Here is a 23,446-nt window from a genome sequence, read left to right on the forward strand (position 1 = left end):
AAAATGCTTAGTATTGGTCTAGTGGAATATTTATTAACATAAGTTCATTCGTTTTCAATTATTTAAACATATGGAATTTGTTTAAATAATTTCGTTTAGATTTTTTTGTCAATGTAAATTATTATTCTGTACCTAGTGGAATATTTATTAGTGATAATTAATTACTAATTGATAACTAATTTAATATTAATTAATTTATCAGTAATATGTAAGTGATAATTTTTATTTAAAAAATTTTTTTCAATAAAATCAATTAAAACAATATTGATAAATATTCTACTCAAGAAATATTAATAATTTATAATAAAAAAATTATTCAAATAAATTCCATTGGTTTAAACAATTTAAAATTAATTAACTAGTGTTAATAAATATTCCACTATACCAATAGTAATAAATTTTAAGGAAAAAAAACGAATTTTCGAAAAAAATTGTTCAAACAAATCACATTTGTTTAAATTATGGAAAATTAATTAACCAATGGTAATAAATATGTTACGTTGGTGTGTCCCAAACTGACACAGTCAGCGATAGCTCGCCCCTGTTTAGGCAACTTCGTCAAGAGTTTTTCCAAATGGAGACACTAAAATATTTATAACTTATCGAATAAAATCACTAAAAAAGTTATGAATTTTATTCTTAAACATATTTAAAATGAACGTTGCCCCAGTAATGATGGGTTTACCTTATTAGCTAGCTATATAATAATTCGATTAATTATAATATTTTTCAATTATTATACCATTCACTTTACAATGCGTAATTTGTAAATCTCCTAATTTAAAAATTTTTCATCCTAGATTTTTATTTTTAGGCTTAGATTTTTATAGAATGAAATCCAAAATGCAGATTCGGAGACTAGAACAATTAAAAATTAAAAGCTTTTGAACTATAAAATTTTGGATAAAAATATTTATTATTTAACATTATTATTTATTCAGATATTTATAAGTTCTGAAAAAAATGTTTTAAAAATTTTAAATTTCAAAAAGATTCAAAAGAACTTCTAGATTTCTCAAGATCTGGGAATAAATTTTTAAAGGTTTTCAATGATGTTGTAACTATTTAAAATAAAAATAATTTAACTTCTAATTTACGAAGCATTCAGTTAAAACAAATTTAATCCTTTAATTTTCAATCTTTCCAGCTCAAAATTGCTTAAAATAATAAAATTTAAAATTTTTTTAAGTTGATTCATTGATTTTTTTATTTAGAACATGGAAAATGTTCAAATGGATTTATTTTTTTGGAATTTAATTTGAATCTTGGAACTGTATCACTTAGAAAAGTTTTTGATTGAAAAAACTTTTAAACTTCAATTTAAAAAGTTTAAATTCAAGAGTTTCCCTTGTAGTGCTTTAATCTGTAGGTTATTTTCGGGTACTACAAATTGGACAATTTTAGCTTTAGAGTTCAAATTTTTAAATTTGATTGGCCGTGAAAAATGTTTGTGAGCCGAGAAAAAACTGAGCATATTTTCCTTCGATTAAAATGGCCACCCTGATATATGTACGCCTATACTTACAAATCAGTACTTTGATAAATTTTGATTTTCGAGCACAAAAATGTATAAATGTATAAAATCAAAATGACAAAAATATAAACAAACTAATTTTTTTAGACGAAACTTCAACAGAAATGGTTCATAAGATCCTGATTGAATTATTTAATTGTTCAGAGTTTCAATTTAAATTTATTATATGGTGAAAAAAATCAATTCAAAATATGTATTAGTATTAAATTATTAATGTTGTATTATACATTCTTACAGTTTTAATTTTGATATTGTGTCGGAAATTAAAAATTTTCCTTAAAATTTTCAGATTTGAAATTATAGATTTTAGTTCTGAATATATTTTATATTTTACAATTTTGCACTAGTTTAAATAAGAAATTAAAAATTTTAAACTATCTAAAATTCTAAAAATTTTCTACTTTTATATTTCAAATGCTTCGTAGGGATTTAAATTTCTGAAGCTTAGAATACAAATTTCTCTATTTTCACAGCTTGCGAGTCTTCGAATGTATACAATTTTAAGTATTTCTTAATTACAGGTGATTTAATATCTAATTAATATCTAATGTAATTTCAAACCTTTATTTAAGCTAAATAGCACGCTTTTAATACCATATATTTTTAATAACTACACACAAAACTCATATTTTATAGTTAAAATAGAATTATTTTCTATCGAAAAAATGTTGAAAATTCTAAGAATAAAATAAAATCATTATTTAACATTTTAATAATAAATAATTCTTTTTAATTCCTTTCAATTCAAATTTGTTTCATATTAATTTCAGTGTAAACTAATTTAGTATTAAAAATGCTATGCTTTAAGTTAATTAATAATTAAGATACATTTTTTTTAAATTTCAGAAGTCTAATTTTTTTAATAAACTAATATCAAAAGTCAAAAAGGTGAAAGGCTTCTTCTTTATTTCAAGAATTTAAATTTAAATTGTGCCAAAAAGAAGACCTGTATCAAAACATTTTTCCTATAACTTTAATAGTTAGTCTAATATTACAGACAATGACATTTTAAATTAAAAATCCTAATTTTTGTTAACACTTTTTTTAAATTACAAAAAATATTGAACTTGACAATATTTTTACAACTGAATTTTGTCTGACTATCGCTTCTTGCCGGATTATTGTTTTTATTTAGGTACTTGCCATACTTTGTGAAATACTATCATGTAAATTGCTATTTAAATACTTTGATCCTTTATTTTTACTCCGAAAAAGAATTTAATGTTGTTATAGAATTTAGTACAAATTAAAAATATAAATTAAAAATAGCACTTTTTTCCAGTTGAAAATGACTGATAATTTATAATCTTTCAATAATTTTATGAGTAAAATTACTTATTTTAATATAAAGAATTAAATGAATAACAAAATGTATAATTACTATAGAAATTTGTATAATTATTTTAAAGTACGGACCAAATTTATACTGCGAGCAAAATATATTATCTGTGAACACTCGTTCATTATTGTTACTAATACACTGATACCTGGAATTTAGTGCGGTTTCGTGCATGGCTTGGATCAGCCTAGATCCTATTTCCAGACTCTTCAAATGGACTGCTTCAATCTATGTTCCAGTGTACTAATAATGTACCAGTTTTCGCAGCTCCCGACTGCAAACAGAATGTATTAGCTGCTAACTGAAACAAATTCATGCTGCGGACAGAATGTATTAGCTACAATAAAAAAACTCAATTCTTCCCACCGCATGTATTAGCGGTGAACACTGCTCAATTATTATTTCTAATAATAATAATAATAATAGAAAAGTCGATGGGTCCTATTAAAAAACACATATCTCACGCGGGTCAATTCTAAATACCCTAACTCTATCGGACCTCTTTAAAAACGCCTATTTTGATGTCAGCTGTCAAAATAGGCAAGTAGAAACATATTAAATATTTACTTCAGTTTAAATTTATGAACTAATGCAGCGAATTTGTATGCGAAACGCCCGGAAATTTGTTCGAATCCACATAAAAATAAGCCTATTTTTTTTAAATAATATTTAGAGCTGGCGCAAGTCCCATGAAGTTTAATACGTATTTCCCATAAGAAAAAAAGACGTTTTTGTAAATTTTATTCAGAATTCTCAGTATTAGGTGAATCGAGTTCGAAATTCACCATTTCTCTTCACAATTAGTCACAGAATGCCTATAAAATATTCCTTTTGAAATATTACCCACATAAGTCTGTTTTATAGGGTCCTAAAAAACTCCCATAAGTGAAAAAATGGGGTTTTCGAGTTTTTGGCGCTAATTATGATTTTTTTGCGGTTTTTTAACGCAGATTGTTTCAGATACATTAAATACTACTTTATACTGATAATAAGATGTTTATTTAAATTGTTTAAACAGTTTATTATTGTTTTTAGCAACTTTCTCTTAGAAAAGGGTTGGAAAGTCAAGGTTTTTTCTGAAATTTTCAACTTCTTTTCAACGTTTCAGTTAGAGCGAGGTAATAATGAATTAAAGTTAACAAAAATAATTGTTTAAACAATTTGTTATTGATTACAACAATATTCTCTTAGAATAATGCTACAAAGTTGCGGTTTTTCCTGAAAATTTTAACTTTTTACGACTTTTCAATTAGAGTTAAGTAATAATTAATTCATTTTAACAAAATAACTGTTTCAACAATTTATTATTATGGCTAATAATATTCTCTTTGTTTAATGATAGAAAGTTGCCGTTTTTTCTAAACTCTTAAGCTTTTTGTCCAGTTTTGCACTTCGTGAGGTAATAATTAATGCGAGTTAACAAACATGCTTATTTAAACAATTTATTATTGTTTATAACCATTTTCTCTCAGATAAGAGCTAGAAAGTTGTGGTTTTTTCTGAAATATTTAACTTTGCTTTACCTTCTTGGCTGTGAACAAATAATAAATGAACATTAGAGAGAATCATATTTTAAACAATCTCTTTCTTTTTTGCTTTTAATTATCCCATTCTTTGTTTTTGTCTCTTTTGTATAATAGCTTTTTTGTTTTACTTAATTTTTTTTAGCATTGGGAAAAGAACAAAAATAACTTACTTAAAACAATACAATACTGTTTAAAATATGGTTCTCTCTAATGTTTATTTATTATTTGTTCACAGCTAAAAAGATAAAGCAAAGTTAAACATTTAGGAAAAACCGCAACTTTTTAGCACTAATCTAAGAGAAGATAGCTATAAACAATAATAATTTGTTTGAACAATTATTTTTGGAAAATTAAATTAAATATTAAGTCACTTCAAGTGAAAAGTGGATAAAAAGTTGAAAATTTCAGGAAAAATACCAAGTTTCTATTATTAAGCAAAGAAAAGATTATTAGCAATGGTAATAAATTTTTTAAACAGTTATTTCCTTAAAATGAATTAATTATTACTTAACTCTAATTGGAATGTGATAAAAAGTTTTAAAATTCAGGTAAAAACCGCACCTATAGTATTAATCTAGAAGAAGATAGCTATAAACAGTAACAATTTGTTTGAACAATTATTTTTGCTAAATTAAATTAAATAATCACTTACTTTAAGTGAAAAGTGAACAAAGTATAAAGTATAAAGTAGTATTTAATATATATGAAACAATCTGCATTAAAAAACCACAAAAGAAATCATAATTAGCGCTAAAAACTCGAAAACCCCATTTTTTCACTTATGGGGTTTTTTGGGACCCCATAAAACAGATTTATGGGGGTGGTATTTGAAAAGTAATATTTTATTCGCATTCTGTGATTAATTATGAAGACAAATGGTAAATTTTGAATTCGATTCACCTAATATTGATAATCCTGAATAAAATTTACAAAAACATCTCCTTCTTCTTCTTTTCATATCCTTATAAAGTGTGACAAAGGGAAATCCGATCAAATAATTTCTTTAAATGTTACCGTATAAATAGACTACAACAACAACAAAAACGACCACGACGACAGACACCGACGTAAAAACTACTTTTTCTAACCCAGAAGCTTTCAAAATGCCGACATTTGATGGAATCCGCAGAAGTCATTCTTCACATAAAACCAATACCTTCTCATTAGGATGAGAATGTTATACAGTGAACTTCCACTTATGTCCTTGCTCACCAATTTCAGCGCGCGCCTAGTTCCCCTGCCCCTATACGCACTTATTTCCCCGTGCGCAGTTCCTTTACCTCCCACCACGGTCCCTATGCGGGCTATACGGTCACATCCGCGAGAGAAGCTGACCAATTAAAAAATGAAGCCCCTCGAGCGGGAAGTTTGAACTGAGTATTTCAATATGAAGTCATGGGAATGTAGATAAGTTCTTTCAAGAAAATATTCTAAACGTAAAACTAACTCTTAAATGCCATAATAGTACAATTATTCAAGTATTTCGTGGCACTAAAAGATCTCTAATCGACAAAAGAATGGAATATGACTGAAAAATAATTCTACCTTGAGAAATAGCACTGTTTAGGCATTTATAACTTACCGTTGCGTTTAGAAATTTTCCTCCAAAAAGTCCTGTGCAGTTGCAGTGCAGAGCCATGTAGGTACGAAAAATCATGTAACCTTCCTGGGGGCTGATATTTCCACCTAAAATGTAGACCTTTATAACTTACTTGTAATTTCAGATTATTTTATCAAAAAAGTTGTCTTCATCCCTATGTCAAACAGATTGTACATATGAACATTTGTGAACAGCTGTGCTAACCTTCCTGACACTTGCACCCACCCAGTGGGCACAAAATTTGGCGACGTCCTCACGACATCGTTACGACATCTTTACGACAACTTTACGACATCCTATGTCCATATCGTTTCGGTGTCTTTGCGATATCGTAAAGACATCGTCAGATCATACGACTTATTTACAATATCGTAGAGACACCTTTACGACATGGACATAGGAAGTCATAAAGTTGTCGTAAAGACGTCGTAACGATGTCGTAAAGACGTCGCCAAACCTTGTGCCCACTGCGCTTTCGTACATGAGCGTGAGGTCATGCTGCAATACTTCATATGCCGCGAAATATTTAAGTCGGTTCTTGATTCTATTATATAATCATTTTTAGTTGACTAATTTTACCATTTCAGGGAAATTACAAATCAGTTATGCTAATCAATCGCACGCTAACGGACCGAGACTGCTTCAACTGCGCATGTGCCGAAAAGCATTATTATTGATAGTAAATCTTTTTTTATTCAAAATAAACCCGCACTTTTTGGTTCATGCGCAATTGGAAAGTTGGCTTACAGTAGGCGGTCAATACAAGGCCGAGGCAGCCAATGAACGTTGCTGGACACAAATATCCTGACGATGCGCGGGAGAGGTGGGGACCCCTCCAGAGAGGGACATTCGTGAGCGTATACGTTTTACAGCGAAGGACATAGGTGAAAGTGTACTGTAATTAATTATTTTTTGTGCAATTAAAATTTTATTTTTCGATTTTTTTTATCAAAATTCAAAAAGTGTTTTAAACAATATTGTAAAGCCTTAAAAAAGTTACGTTTTTCTTCTCTTAACTTTTCCCATATCACGCTTTTTTGGCTTAAAATGTTCTTTTTTGTTTGGATTAGAAAAATGATATAACTTGGTAATTTTTTGTTTTATCAATAAAAGTGATGGGAATAAACTGTTCGTATTTTGTTCACTATAAATAGCTGTCCACAGCATTTTCCAATATTAAAAAGAGTGGTCTCAAAATTTTTCAAAATGCTCTAACTTTTTGAAGTTTTTTCGAAACAGCTGGTTAACGCAATCGTCCTTTCTTTTCATATTATTAGAATTTGTGCCAAATGGTAATCCAATTGCATAATTCCTTCCAATGTATAAGTGAATCGCCGTAATGGTGAAATAGGATACGCCAGTTCAGTTAATGGCGGATCAAAGTTACGCAAACTAGTTTACGAAAGAGAACGCGATGTGGCGCTTTGAACTTTGTACGCTTGTGCACTCCTATCCAAGTGCGATATTGTAACTGTTGACTAATGTAGTGAAGTGGCGTATGATGTGGATCCCAACAAATTAAAGTGTGCCCAATTGAAGTAAACATTCATTAACCTATAATTATCTACCACTGGAAAAAAGCTGAAAAATGAGAAGATAGTTGCAGAAAGCGGATCCAACGGACAAGTTGCTCAGGGAAGCTAGTTTACTCGATCAATCCGATGAGAACAATCACGACCCATCTCACGTCAATATAAATACTCTCAAGAACTTTCTGAGTGACTTTCCAGGTAGTGAGACAGACTTCCGCAAATGAAAAAATGAAAAAACAAACCAATCCAAATGAATGAAGTCAAGTTAAAATCTGGATAACGATAATGACACTTGTTGGTGGTCTCAAAGTTGAAAGAAAAGGCATTAAGGCTCTAATAGAATTCGATAACCGTATGTGGATAGCTTTTGAATCCTTTAGCGATTATTTCCATGAAAAACTAATATTGCTGATATTGGCAAACGCGGTTCTCATCATAAAAAAGAATTGGCAGATTACATACGGACAGAATATCGGACTTGTCTTTACAAAATTAAGCCAAAATCGAGCAGTTTAAACAGAAAAAGGATCTTTTGAAGGCTTTCGGAAAGGCCTCTATGAAAGGAGATGCTAAGAATCTACAGGAAGGTAATACGAATACTGTCTCTAGAGGATTTACTTCCGATAGAGTGGCTAATTACAAAGCTAAGAAGACCATTTCTCTTTTACGCTGCTTTAATTGCAGCAAAAATGGACATATTGAAGCAAATTGTGGATTGTCATTTGAATATAAAAGACTTATTTGTCTCTGAATATTTTGAGAAAGGACGACCTGAACTTCCTAGATTAAGAACAGAATTGAGCTAGAAAGTTACTTAAGATAAGCTGAGATTTTTTGAATCGAGAAGACTCTCTTACGATGAAAAAGAAAATTTACAATAAATCTTAGATTCTCTGTTCTTAGGAAAATTAATTGGTGAGAGTGATTACCTGGTAATCTTGACTAGGAAAATTAATTTTAAAATAATACTGTGAGTCGATTACAGGTTTGCAAATAAAATTACGCTGCAGGTTACGTGACTCCTGTTATTACACATTAGTTGACTTGAAGGATAGATTTCAACAACATTGACATGGCGCCACATTCAATCAAGTATACCGCATTTATAACGCCTCTGACCCTTGCAAGTTCAAAGATACGTCAACAAAGTTTTCCCAGAATTAATCTAGTCGGGTAATGTGGTCACACATTTGTACAACACCTTAATAGCTACCGATACGACAGGTCGTCAGTTAGAAATTTTTATGGGAGTGTTTACTATGTTGGTCCAAAATAAACTCGATTTACGTTTACATAAATGCAATTTTTCACAACTATAAGTATAGCGAGCAAGAATAATTATAAATCACAAGACTTTAAAAGAAATATTTCGACAAACAGCGTAAAGACCCATATAACGATGGGGTAGGAGATTTTGTAATGGAAAGACACTTTAACACAAGGATTGGAGCGGCGAAAGAACTAATACCTTCGACAAAAGGTCCGCATCAGAATACAAAGAAATTTCGAAAATATAGGTATGTCTTGTCAGAGATTGTAAAATTCCAGCTTATTTAAAAACCATATCTAGCGCTGGAACAAAAATATTTGTCGCGATGCTGTTTAAACATCATTCCGAGCATTTTCCTCGTTGCGAATTTTTTCTAGATTACAAATAAGTTTCAAAATATATGAAAATGGTCGACAGTTCGAGCAGAACTGTCAGCCAGAATGGGTGAAGTGTGGGGTATTACTTATTTTAAACAGCGTAATAAGATTGGCGTCAGAAAGCGCTAATATAAGTCAGTCCGCTTCCGACCAGCAGTGTAAACAGTTCTTTAAATAAACATTTATATATTATCACTAAATCCCTGTTTTTTTTTACAGTTGACCCAATATTTAGATTTTTTAATTATTATTGAAAGGTCAACATAACATCTACTGTCACTTTCGTACAGAACACCATTCTCGAAATAATATAATGAAGAAACAAATGCATCACTGCGGACTCACTTCATAATGCAAAAAGAATGTATTAACTGCAAGCAGAAACAGCTCCATGCGCACAACACTGCGAACAAAAACCAAGTAGGTTTATAGTGATACTTTTGTTCTTTAAATATTTTATTTTAATCAGCCCCATGCATCGGTCCCACTTTTCTGTTTTCTTACGATCCGGGGGGAAATCGTCGGTTAAAATAATCCAACAGATGACTCCACCAAAAGTAGGTCTGTCTTTTTCATTGAATTGAATTAAGAAAAAGCAAACATTATTAAAAACTTGTTGCTGTTTGCAAATAAACAAAAAAAATAGATGAAAATCAAGTCTAACTGTTATTAATTATTTAAAAAAAGAAAAAGAAAATTATTATTGCAGCTAATGAGAAAAAAATTATAATATTAAAGCCCTCAATGACAAAAATATTTAAAACATATACATGATTAGAAGAATTAATAAAAAATATATAAAGTATATTGTATACTGAGGGAATAATTTGGTAAAAAGTTAATGAAAAGACTAATGAATGAGACAGTGGATTTAATATTATTTAATATAATGTATATATTTATTTAAATTGAACCGAATATCCTATATACATTTATACAGTGCAATAATTTATTTGTTGCTTACTCTTGAAAGCTTTTTTCTCGCTGCATTCAACCGCTAATAATTTTATTAAAAAAATTTTATTTAAAGGAGATTTTGAATTAAATAGTTAATTAGATGATGGCAAACCTCATTTCTAAAATAAACAGAGTATAAACTATCAAACTCCATAATCAAACGTACCGTATTCATAACGGAGTGTAGGAGGAAATTCACTTTTTTCGTTCAGTCTGACAGTCCGCACTTTTGTCTTCTCTATTTGTTTATTAATAATTTATCTACTCAAAGCATGGAAAAACTGAAATTTCGTACATAAAAATTTTTTAGGCTTTGATAACTGATCAGGGAAACTTTATATTTTCTAAAATTAATATTTAGGGACTCATAAAATACAAATAATTTGTTTATGATTCCATTTATTTGTTGCAAACAAATTTGATAAACAAATTAACAAATAGTCTTATTATCGGTAAAATTTGTTGGTGCTAAAAGTGCTTCACATTAATGTAGGAATGACATGTAATAACAAAAATAATTTAAAAGATTATAATAATTATTGTTATAAACAATCCTTGTCGCAAAATATTATAATTTGAGATTTTTCAAATTATTATTTTCTTCAAGCGCCAGGAAGACTGCAAATATTCCCTAAAACAATAAATATTTAATAATATTTGATAAAATGTAACAATTTGAATTTTTGTAAATACATTAGATAAAGAAATTCAAAATTTTGGTCCTTCCGCATTGAAATTTTTTTACACTGGAAATATTTTAAGCTGTTGGGCGAATAACTGCTAGTCACAAAAATATAATATCGCTACAATGGCTACGGACATTCCTAAAAAATGTATCTTTGATAATATTTAGTGAAATATAACAACTTACATGTTTATTAACAATTTACATTAAAAATGTCCCAATGTTGTCAGTATCACTCGGAAAAAGTCGGGTTTTCGATGGTAATAGATTGGAAATGAATCATAACACTACATGCTAAGATTCACTCAATACAAAATCTTTTGACAATAACCCACCGACTTGGCCATCAAAGAAAATTTAAATTTGATAAAAACTTAAGTTTAAATATTTTATCACAAGAATTTTTAATAACAGTGGTTATTGTTAACTCTTCTAATATTTTTGGGACTAGCAGTCATTCGTCCAATAGCTTAAAACATTTCCAGTACAAAAAAAAATGTTCTATGCGAAAGGGCAAACAGTTTAAATTTGTTTATCTAATTTGTTTACAAAAATTTAAATTGTTATATTTTATCAAATATTATTAAATATTTATTATTTTAAGGAATACCTGAAGACGTCCTGGCCATTGAAGAAAATTATAATTTGAAAAATCTCAATTTCTAATATTTTGACACAAAAATTGTTTATCACAGTGGTTATTATAAACTTTTTAATTATTTTTGTTATTAAATGTCATTCCTACATTAATGATAAGCACTTTTAGCAAAAAAAAATTTTCACCGATAATAAGACTTTGTTCATACTTTGACTGAAAAAATTATTCATAAAAAAATAGAGGAGACAAAATTTCGGAGAGTCAAGATTTATAAAATTTAATGATCCTTAATTTAAAGTAGGAGTGGAAGTCCCTTTCACGCGCGTATCTTCGGAGCTCCCGGTTCCCGAGCTTCTCGCATCTTTGAAGTTCTATTTATTTTATTCTGATATTATAATTTTGTATGCTCCCACCTTTTACGTTAAAAATGCCTTGCTTTTAAATCTTTCGTCCGAGAAAAATATTTAAAAACGCATTTGCCTGAATGCTTTTCATAAAAGATGTATTATTTGCAAAATATTAACGAAGTTGCATTTCCGTCGAAAAAGCGTCTTACTATTTCATTGCATGGTTGTGTGCGTGGCTCACCATCACCATTGACAGAAGATTTGATCGTAAAAGGGCTTAGATGCATCATTTTGGTTTGCAGAAATCTTTTTTATATTTTTTTCAGATTTCTTAGGTTTGGAAATATCAGCAGCTGCTTTTATTTTTAGCTTTTATTAATAGGCCAAAAAACAGTTGTTTGACTTATTTTTTGTTTTATTGTTTTTAGTAATCTTATCAAGAACGAACAAAAACAAGGGAATTCTAAAAATTATTTAAAAAACGCCTAAAATGTACATTTGCTTATACAATAAACAAATGGTGAAAAATGGTAAATATTATCAGGAAAAATCATTGGAAATATAATTTCAACATCACTTGAAGAAAAAGCGATGTCTTTTTGGTTAAAAATGTGTAAAACGTGCATTAGTTCAGCTGATTTGTTTGTAAAATGAACAAATAGTGATTAATAACAAAATTTCATTAGAAAAACAATTAGAAATATAATTTCATGAAGACCAGGGACAAAAAGGCTTTTTTTGTCCGAAAAAGAGTCAAAAGTGCATTATTCATTTTGTTTATATAATTTGTTTTTAAAATTAATGAATAGTGATGAATTACAGAATTTCATTAGGACAGGTTATTAGCAATATAATTTTAAAAATAATCAAAGAGAAACGATTTCCTAATGCCTGCAAATATCTACACTGCAAATTTGTTTATAAAATTAATTAATAATGTGACATGATAAATTTTTATAGCAAGTTCGTAGCAGAAATATACTCTGAACACGAATAATCCCTTATTTCGATTATTTGTTAGTACTATTTGTTTATAACTATTAACTACACAAGTTTCATTTTTTTTCCTTGTACCTCTCCACGCTAAGCCGAAGTGACAGCAAGTATAAAAAAAATATATTCTAGGAAATTTAAAATGAAATTTAAAGAATCTGTATTTTTTTATAATTTGCATTCACTTTAAAATTAGATGTATGATAAAGTATAAAATCGACCACAAATTTATCAAATTTTAGGAGGTTAAAATTTGAAATTATTATTTTTTTAATTCGAACTATGACCTCGCAAGCAAAATATTTCAATTATCTAGACATATATCGGGAGGTCTTGCAAGGTAGAAATTTGGATAACCGAAGAATTTTTCTGGGATATTTAAATGTCCCGCGTCGGACATTAAAATTCGCTGTACAGGGTCAGTTCTATAAGTAGTAGGACAGACTTTCTAAAGCCCAGAGGGAACAACAGAGGGACTTTTCGTGGCCATGACAGTTGGTAGGGGATGTCAGAAACCAAATTCATGTTCAAACAGTCGCCTCCGAGTATTTGCCGAGTAAATATCTTGCGAGAGTAAACCCTTCTTGTAGACGTCCGACACGATGATCTGTTCATTGAATTCACTTCGTACGCTTGCTTGATCACAATAAAAGTATCGGTTGCATAATTTGAAAGTTCAACAAAAAACTTTACCGCGCAGCGCTGCTCGAGTATACGGTCCATTTACAGGGCGTGATGGAAGCCAACAAAAAAGAGTTACTTCCCGCGCGATATTTATTCCGCAAATGCTCGAAAACGACTGTTACGAGCATCCATTTGGTTCTTAAAATCCCCCACTGATAACTCTGTTCGAATAAACTCTCTCTGTTGCTTCGTCTTGACTATAGAAAGTTAGTCCTACTACTAATGGAACTTTTAGCTTTTGACGGAAGCCTACAAAAAGGTTTACTTCTCGCACAATATTTACCCCACAAATGCTCAGAGGCGACTACACGAACATTAATCAAGAAATTAGCAAATATCTATAGGAAGTCGAGAACATCTACATATTACTTGCCGCTATTTCACAACTTACAACTCACAAGGGAAGGGGAAGTAGTGAGGAAAAGCAGGAGAATTTGTTATAAATGAGGAGAGTGTAAGTAGGTGAAATAATGGGAGAAGAACTATGGAAAGTGAGGGGAAACCAGTGGGGTAAGGGATGTGAAGAGAAATGTATGGGTAAGTTTGAAAGGGGGAAAGTAGATGAAAAAGAAGTTGGCGAAGAAAGTGAAAGCACAGATTAAAATGAGGAGTGGAGTAAGAGAGGAGAGGCGAAATAGTGGACTGTAGGGGCAGTAGGAGAGGGGAAGTAGAGAAGGGGAAGGTTTAAGAAAATGGATGTGGAAGTTTTCAAAATCGATTTTGGATAGCAATTAAAAATTGAATTTTTAATTACTTGCAAAAATAAACATATTGTTTCCGACATGTGGAGATGCTTAATAAGAATGAAAATATTTGATCCCTAGAAACTATCCTCTTTCGAAAAATTAAAAATTGAATGTTGCAGTATTAGAGTATCATAGACGTATAATGCTAAAAAACTTGGAAAAAAGTCAAAAAAAATGATAGCATAGAATTCTTTGAATAAATAGGTTCGTCCGAATTAATCGTTAAACTTCGAATTTTAAGTAATTAAAATGTAAAAACTCAGATTTCAAAATGCTTTAAAATGGTAACAACCTCTTCTGGAATTATTTAAATTAAACTCACGTTGATCAGAAAGGCTACTTTTGTCGGAAGGAAGACAAACGTATAGTATTGGCATGAAAAGTAGCTTTGAAGAACAAAAACAGATCTGCTGAGGCCTTCGTGGCGTTATTGGTTAACGCTCTCCTTTATAGTGGCGTTCCCAGTTCAAATCTGGGCTAAGGCAGATTTTCTTCATGTTCTTCAGAAAATTATTGGTCTGAAATAAATATTAAACATAGAAATTTAAGAAATTAAATTTTTTCAATTTGGGAGAAATCATGGTTTAAAAATAATAATAAAATGTTTCAAAAATGATTGAAATCACCTCTGTTGAGTTCTGCAACCTGTATACTTTTCTGCTTTTATCGACTGTAGAAAATAAAATTTCTGGCATATTGCAGAGCCTGTAAAAATATATAATAACGATATAGTATAGCATCTCTTAAATTAAAAAGGTAAAGCATTTTTTACAATTATGAACTGAAAAGTCAACTTATTCTTATTTCCAGAAAATTTGCCCGGGTCTTAATAAATGAACATTTTTTAATTCGCAAAATTTTTTATTTTCTTTCTCATCAGAGTAATGTGTGCATGTGTGTGAGTCTGCAGCTTTTTAATCTGTTAATACGACAACTTTCGAAATAATTGACAGATTGGATTGGCCATTTTGGATAAAAATTCCAAAAGTTAGAGCATTCTCAAAATTCTTAAAACCATTTTTTTCAGGTTTAAAAATTCTATGTACGGTTACTCGTAGTACTCAAAAAGATTAACAATTTGTGTTCATGACTTTTTTGGATAAAAAAATCAGAGTTGTAGAATTTACAAAATTCCAAAAAAAATACGAAAATTTAAATTTAAAGCTAAGCAGCGCACGATATGAAAAAAAGTAAAAGCAAAAATTTGAAAAAAAATTTGACTTTGCGGTCGAACTATGTGAGATGCAAAAAAAGGATAGGAAACAGGATGCGTAGTTTTTGTTTCAATCATAAAAGCCACATTAAAAATAAAAAAATAAAATTTTTTAGAAAAAGACACAAGCTACGAAAAAAATAACAAACAAAAATTGTGCACCTAGAACACATTTGCAAATATTTTAATAATCACTTTTTGTTTGGATGCACAGTTCTAGTCTTAATCGTAAAAAATAAAATAAAAAGGAAAAATTTGTGGAAAAACGACATAAAATACGAAAAAAATTGATAGACAAAAGGTGTTCTCCCAAAAAAGACATACACGTTTTTAATTTCTTATTTCTTAATAGGACTCGCAGTTTTTGTTTAAATCGTAAAGAAAAATATTAAAAATAAAAAATTACATTTTTGTATAAACAACACAAGCTACAAACAAATTTAAGGGCAACAGCTGTTCATTACATACAGAAATACCAATTTATTTTCATTTATTTTTTAATAGGATGAGTATTTTTTGTTTTAATCATAAAAAATAACGTTGAAGATAAACAGATTAAGTTTTTGAAAAACTAAACCAGTAGAAACCAGTTTCTCTCTATCAATTAGCTTGTTAAGACACCTAGTAACTTTAAAAAAAATATAAAAAGTTGAATAAAATGTTAATTTACAACATTAATTTTGTATAGGATCATTAAGAGCTTTAAATATTAATCGTCGTAACTTAGCCAAATATTATAAAAGTCTTCAAATTTGGTAAACCTACTAAGTATACTCTATTGATGCCTAAAAATAATAAAAAAGTTAAAAATTACATTTTCTTTAATAATATTCAATTGCAAATGAAGGCTAATCGGCAACTATGTTTTTCTAGATTCGACAACAAAAAGTATCAAGGGGACTTGAAATATAATAGCATGCCTAGCGATACAATTTTTCTATATATTTAAAAAAAAAATTTTATTTTATATAATTTCATTAAAAATGTGCAGAAATATTCACTATGTAGAACAGGAGACTCTGTAGCGATTGCAATGTTAACACTGAGTATCATCAGGCAGCGAACTCGCTGTTTGGGCAATCATTACGGCGTCATGTACTATTATACCAAATACATTTTTTAGCTAATTTTTAATGAAATTATCGTAAACTTTCTAGAAATTTCCTTTTAACTATGTAGAACAACTTTATCACTCGAAGTTTTTTCAAATCTGAATTTACCTCGATACTTTTTGTCAGCGAAACTAGAAAAAGGTGACTACCTCCGACTTAAATTTTCAATCAAATATTATTAAAGAAGATATGATTCTAACTTTTTTATTATTTTCTAAGCATCCCTATAGTATACTTTGTGTACCAAGTTTAAAAAAGTTTTAACAAAATTTGGCCGAGTTATGACGATTTATGTTCTAAGCGCTTATTGATTTTTGGAAAATTTGTTTAGGTTTCTGATTTTAATTATTAAAAGTGAACAAGAGAGAAAGAAAATTTAAATAGAAAAATGTTCCGTCTTTTCATTCTGTATAAGCCTGTATTTAAAAATAAATAATTTTACAAATTAAAAAATTTGTATTCATTGAGACCCGGTGACAGAACGTCGGACGAGCGATTAAAAATTTCACAAACAGATAGACTACAATTCGCGTTAATCGGTATTCTTGAATTTTCCGATTTAAATATTTTTCATTCAATTGAGTTTTTCTCCTTGGAACTCCTGATAAAAAAGCCCTTTGCATAAACATTTGGTTCACCAATGTCTTAAACCAATAACAGTTATGATTATTTTGAATAACTTTTTCTAAACTTACCTGAGGAAATTTAGCTACTACTGAACTTGTATGTATAAGTTGTTCATAGAACTAATGGTCAGCTCTGAATATTGTCTTATAATTGCGAAATTCGAAGTAAAAGAGATATTTTTATTTCTTTTTAAGATATTCAAATGTACGATTTAATTTTATATCTTAACCCTACGACAGTTCACATAAGAATGACTCATGAGAAGCTATAATCAATGTCAATGTCTTCTCTTTCTCTGTAAGGCTATTTATTTATTCATGGTAAAATCGCTTTCCGGCCATCTTCTGCGAAAATAATTGCGGCACGTTGCCTTATAGTGACAGGGAGAAATCCATTTTAGGAATATTCAGGGAAATATCAGAAAGTAATTATCTTATGAGAAAATTACACGTTAAAGTGGAATATTTAATTAGTCAGGGTAGATTTTGCCGACTGTTTGAATTCAACAGTATGCTAGCAACTATGGACGTAATACGTGGTCCTTACTACAGTCTTACTTATAGAATTTCATACGCCACAGGACTCTGGCCTTATCTAAGCAAATCACAAAAATGGTTCAAAAGAAGTCTCTTTTTTATTCTTACTCTCACATTAGCCGTACCAATGGTGAGAAATTAAAAAATATTCACAAACACTAAGGACATCTAAGGAAGAAGATGAATTTTAATATACAGTCAAATCTGGATTTGGTGTTGGTTTTGTAGCTGAAGGTGACCATAAATACAGAGTATCGGGACTGTTTTGTCACTTTCCAGTTTTTTCATTCTGGCTTGTCACGCCTGAGTGAACGCCGCACATCTCCCCCGCAGCTCCTCTCACCCGTCCCGGCTGCGCGACGTCAATTACGGGAAACACTTAATCCGGAAACACTAAATCCAGAATCACTGAATCCAGATTAAACTGTAATTTTGCTTTATAGGTTATTATCAGCGGCGTGCAAAAATATTTCGACTTTCGGACTTTATATGAAAGCAAGGGAACCTGCGCTTTTCAGTCATCCTCGAGACAAACGGAAAAATCCTCGCCCGTTACACAGAAGCGCTTAGGGCTCGTAATCGGAAAATCTGAACTAGATTCTTACTGCCTGCATTTTTTGCATAAGTTTTTTATTTTTATTATTTTTATTGCAATTGAAAATCTAATTTATTTATAACTAGCAAGAATATTATTTTTTATACATTTTTATAAATAATTTTTAAAACCCTTATCGCTTTTACGTTAAAAGCAGTTTCTTTATAGAAATTACTTTTTTATTCAACTTGACATTATTATTTTAGTTATTATTATTTTCATGTGGGACTAAAATAAAATATATAAAAATAGTATCATGAAAATAATATAAATATTCAATTATCAATAAAAATTAAAATAAAATGACATAAAAATAGCACATAAATAAAAAACGTTTTCTATTATTATTAAACATTTCTATTTTAAAATTTAAGTATTAAGTGGTGTGTTTTAATCATAAATTGCATTAAGAATTACAAACTTTTAAGGATGTTGCAGCACTAACATGTTCTTGAAATATTTATTTCAGAAGAGTTATAGGTTGAAAAAGAAAATTTTTTATTTTAAAAAATGGTAAAAAATTAATATTGTGACTTCATTTGAATATATTTATTAGTCAATTATAATAATAAAAAGGTAAATGAGAAAAAATTTCCAAAAAATGCAGTGGGCAGGAATAGAGCCAATATTCTCCGGTTGCAAACTCGAATTTTGTTTTGCCGGAAAATCCTACTATTAAAGTTCAACTTGATTCGAACTGTTTCTTTATGGTTATTTTCATGTTCCTCAACAAATTATGTTTTTCTAACTATATTCCCAAAAAACTCCTGATTTCCTTTATACTTTTTGTGTTTTATTTAGAATGCCATAATTTTACAATGTAATAATGTATTTTTGTTAAGTCACAAAAATAAGTTTTAAAATCTTTCGATACAAAATGAATTTGATAATTGGTTATATTTATGTTTTATATTATTTTACTGATTTCGGTATCATGTAAATAAAAATACTAAAATTATTTGAATTGTTTGGCCCAGAGGACAAACATTTTTGGATAACATCCGAAAAAAGCAAGAAAATTTAAAAATCGATTAATATGAAGCCGAATGAAGAACACCGAAAAATAAAATTCCGATCACTTAATTACCAAAATAATAGTGGGACATATTTTATAATTTCGGCAAATTTATTTCGGAAATTTTCTAATTTCGAAATTTTTTTATTTCAAATATTTTCTTTGTCGGGAATTTCTCAATGTTCGGAATTTCACACTTTAATTTTTTACACGTCCATTAAAATTTTCTGTTCGGTTTTTGGATTTCAAATTTTTTTGTCCTATTTGTTGAAATATTATGACAAATTTGTTATATGTATAATTTTATCTTATGAAAAAAATTTCCATTAATTTCATATTTTTTCAATGTGCAAAAAGCATGTTTTTTTAAATTAGCTAAATGTGACGTTAAATATACATTTGTTTTTATATTTCAAAATTTCAAACTTGATTTTTTTCAGCAGTGAATATTTCAGTTATAAGTCCATGCCGCGACATTCTTAAAAATGGCTGATTCCTTATGCAATTATTTCTTTTAAAAAATCAAACATTACTCTAATTTCAAAATAAGAATATTGTAACAATAATATAACATTTCTTTATTTATATTCTACTTCCATAACATTTTATTTTAGTATCGCTTTATATTTGAAATTTTATTTTATTCTTGTTATACTATTTTTATGTTTATTTTTTAATTTCTACCCTATACAAAAATAATAATTACTAAACATAAATGTGCAACGGAATAGAAAATATTAGATATTTCTGTAAAAAAAAACCTGTTCTGAAAATAAAAGTGGAAAAGGTTGAATAACAAAATTTTTCATATAAAAAGGATGAATACAATTGTATAGTTAGGCTTTATTTAAGAACATTTTAAATATTTAATTGCAATTCAGTAAATACTGTACAAAAATAAAAAATTGGGAGCTGCAAGAATCGAGCCCGGACTTTCCGATAACATGCTCGGAGCGCTACCGCCTGATTCAACCTTGAGTTGAAAAATTCTGCATTGTGATCCTTAATTGTTTTTATACTAAAAGTGGTTCAACTCAATTTTCCTTTACAGAAGTTATCCTTATGATGATTTATGAATAAATCAAAGGCAAATTTAAAATCTTAGAGAGACTTAAATATTTAAAATAGAAATAAAAATTGTTTCCAACTTTTTAACCGTTGTTTTATTAATTTCGTATTTTCAGTATAAGATACAATATAAACTGTAATCAAAAATTATGCGCAGACATTTTTTAACTGGTGAACGAATGAGTGAGTGAGAGTGTATCCGCATCCTAATAAATTTATACTATTTCATAATCCTTACTTACAAATCTTTACGCTTCTAGTCTAAGTCACTTCCATTTACTTTTTCTTTCACTTTGCTTCCTCAATTTTGCCATTTTTTACATACATTCTTCCTCATTCAGTTCTCTAACCTTCTTCAACTCCTTTGTCCACTCCTCACCTAATCCATTCTCCCTTCAAATCTTTACCACATCCTAGTTCCGCCTTCCTTGATCATTTATTTCTCATTTCATTTCTCTTTCTTTTTCTAATACATTCCTTCCCTTAGTTCATTCTCCAATCTAAATTTGGCTGTTCTGGTCCATCTTCTCTCTTCACATCATTTTTAAAAGGACTTTAGTAGTCCCTTCTTTTTTATTATCTTGTGCCATTTATTATATTTTGATTCCTTAATCATTCTTCGTCTTTCTATTAATTGTCCTTCCTTGACCCTTTTCTCTAATTCTTTACAGTTTACTCCATTCCTCTCACCTATTTTTCCAGAACTAAAGAATTTCCACCTTTCTTCCGATCTCGTTAATTCTGTCGGCATATCTCTCCTTCCTTCTACCTTCTTCATGCACTTTTTCGCTGACTCCCCTTCCTTTCTCTTCCTTGGCTTTGTCTCAAACTTCTATGTCCACTTTCCCCCTCTAGTACTAGTACTTATTCCCCATATCTGTTTCATTACTCCTGACTTTTTAAAATCCTTTTTCTTGTATTAACTCAATGACCTCCATTTCATTGTCAGGTATATTCCAAATATTTAAACGGATTTTCTTCTTCTAACGTCTCTCCCTTACATTTCTCTGTCTATTATTTCCTTTTCCCACTCGTTTTTCTAAACCTCATTATTCTTTGTCTTTTTTGCATTTGAATTCGAGTTTTTCCATCTAATTATTTCTCCATTCCTATAATTAAGCTCGCCATCCTTTCTTCATTCTCTATCATCGACACTGTATCATTCGCGTATGCTAGTTTATATATCTTTTCTCTTCTCATCTTAACTCCTTCCTATCCTTTTCTCTCAATTTCTTCTTTTGAGTCTGAGATTAATATACTAATACAAAAGTAGGCTCACAGGACGTACTTGCGTAACTCCTTTAACCTGCTTTCAATCTCTCTACGTATTTCCCATACTTTCTTTATTAAACCCTCACGTAACCAGTGTTCCCAGCTAGGACCCAGAGCAGTATTGCGCAAGCGTGAAGATGCAATTCTTATTGGTAGAGAGAAAAGAATAATTAGGCTTTCTCTTGGACCTCTAGTCCCCACTAATAACAAGATTGTGTTTGACGCAGGCGCAATAGTGTACCAGGCCATCGTGGAAGGTGACCGCACACTGAGCACTAGCGCACTCTGTCGCTTCGGGGAAGCAGCTCGAAAATTTCAACGAGAAATTTACTTTCTACAATGAGTCTTCTCTGACAGTTCAAAATGTTTTGTATATGTTACAGGCAAAGTATATATAGTGCCGAATTATATACTCCCTAGGCATTATATATAATATCGAACAGAGTCCAAGAAAATTGTGTAATACTCTATATTATACACATTGACTAGGCATTATATGGGGCATTATTCCTCAACTGCCCCAACTCAAAAAGTCATGTTTTTCGATTGTCTCTAAATTCTGGGAATATGTTCGCCTACCAAGCAGTAGTTAATCCACAAACTTATAGAGCAGGATTACCAACCCTCCCCAAGTGAGGGGGGGTTGAATTTCCAACCCCAATGCCTGCAGGGGTAGTTTCAAACGCCTGTAAATTCCTTTCTAATTACGCGATTTAAAATTTTTATGAGGGTTTTGGAAAGTGCTTTTTACACGCTTTCATCCTATTTTATTATTTATAACAAAAAAAATTGTTTAAACAATTTTTTCAATGAATCAATTGTTTATTTAACTTTTTCCGCAATTTAGGCATCTATGATTTTTTTTAATAGTCTCAAAAGAAAGCTTGACTTTTTTACTATGAAAAATGTCTAATAAGAAAATGCAAAAATTTAAATTCATTGAGTTACAGAGCCGGTTGTAGAGGGAGTCCTCGCGCTCGCACTCGGGCGTTATGCGGCAGCATACCGCGGAACAGTTTTCAAGTATGCCATTTTTTTGTATTACTCACATTGATCCAAAATTGCATCAAGTCATCGGAAAAAACTATTCAGTAATGTTAACCAGTAAGTTTGAAGAAGTTAAAAATTTTTTAAGTTATTATGAAAAAATATTAAGTAAAAAGCACTTTCTTAAAAATGAACAGTATTTTTCTGAAGATAAATGATTCCTCACTATTATAATTTATTATCCGACAATAATTGGTTATTGCTCTTGCAATTTTTTAAAACAAATACATTATTCAACCAACTTCTCACGTATAAAGTGTTTGAGCAAATAAAGTACTAACGGATTAGTAATTAACGCCTGTCGTCAGTTGAACATTTCTTGATTATGTTCGATTTTGCAGAAAACTATGCTTACGTGTTTCAAAATGCGATCCAATCTTCTCATTGGAATAATGATCAGGCGTCCATTTTTACAGTAGTTATCTACTATGAAGAGAAGAACGAATTGAAGCATGTGAGCATAGCTATTATTTCAGACAACTTACACCATGACACGGTTGCTGTGCATTTATACCAAAGGTTAATTGTTGACTATCTTAAGAAGCGCTTCAATCCTAAGAAATTTCATTATGTCACAGATGGAGCACCACGGCATTTTAAGAACAAATACAACTTTGCGAACCTTCTGTTCGATGAAAAAGATTTTGGCATCCCGGCATACTGGACTTTCTATCCAACTGCCCATGGAAAAGGACCATGCGATGGAATCGGAGGTAATCTGAAGCATCTTGCTGCAAGAGCCAGCTTGCAACGTTCAGCTGAGAATCAGATCT

General features: G+C 29.9%; 1 protein-coding gene across 1 annotated transcript in view; it reads left to right on the top strand.

Annotated features, from left to right (window-relative positions):
- The first annotated feature begins 17,694 nt into the window (after positions 1–17,694).
- The window catches only part of LOC117177122 (odorant receptor 49a-like), a 27,496-nt gene continuing 21,744 nt past the window's right edge, over positions 17,695–23,446 (top strand). The window contains exon 1 of the mRNA XM_033367617.1: positions 17,695–17,806. Within this exon, the coding sequence (XP_033223508.1) occupies positions 17,804–17,806 (3 nt within the window). The 5' untranslated portion in view covers positions 17,695–17,803. The remainder of the gene's footprint in view (positions 17,807–23,446) is intronic.

Source organism: Belonocnema kinseyi, chromosome 7 (genome assembly GCF_010883055.1).
Source record: "Belonocnema kinseyi isolate 2016_QV_RU_SX_M_011 chromosome 7, B_treatae_v1, whole genome shotgun sequence".
NCBI lineage: Eukaryota > Metazoa > Arthropoda > Insecta > Hymenoptera > Cynipidae > Belonocnema > Belonocnema kinseyi.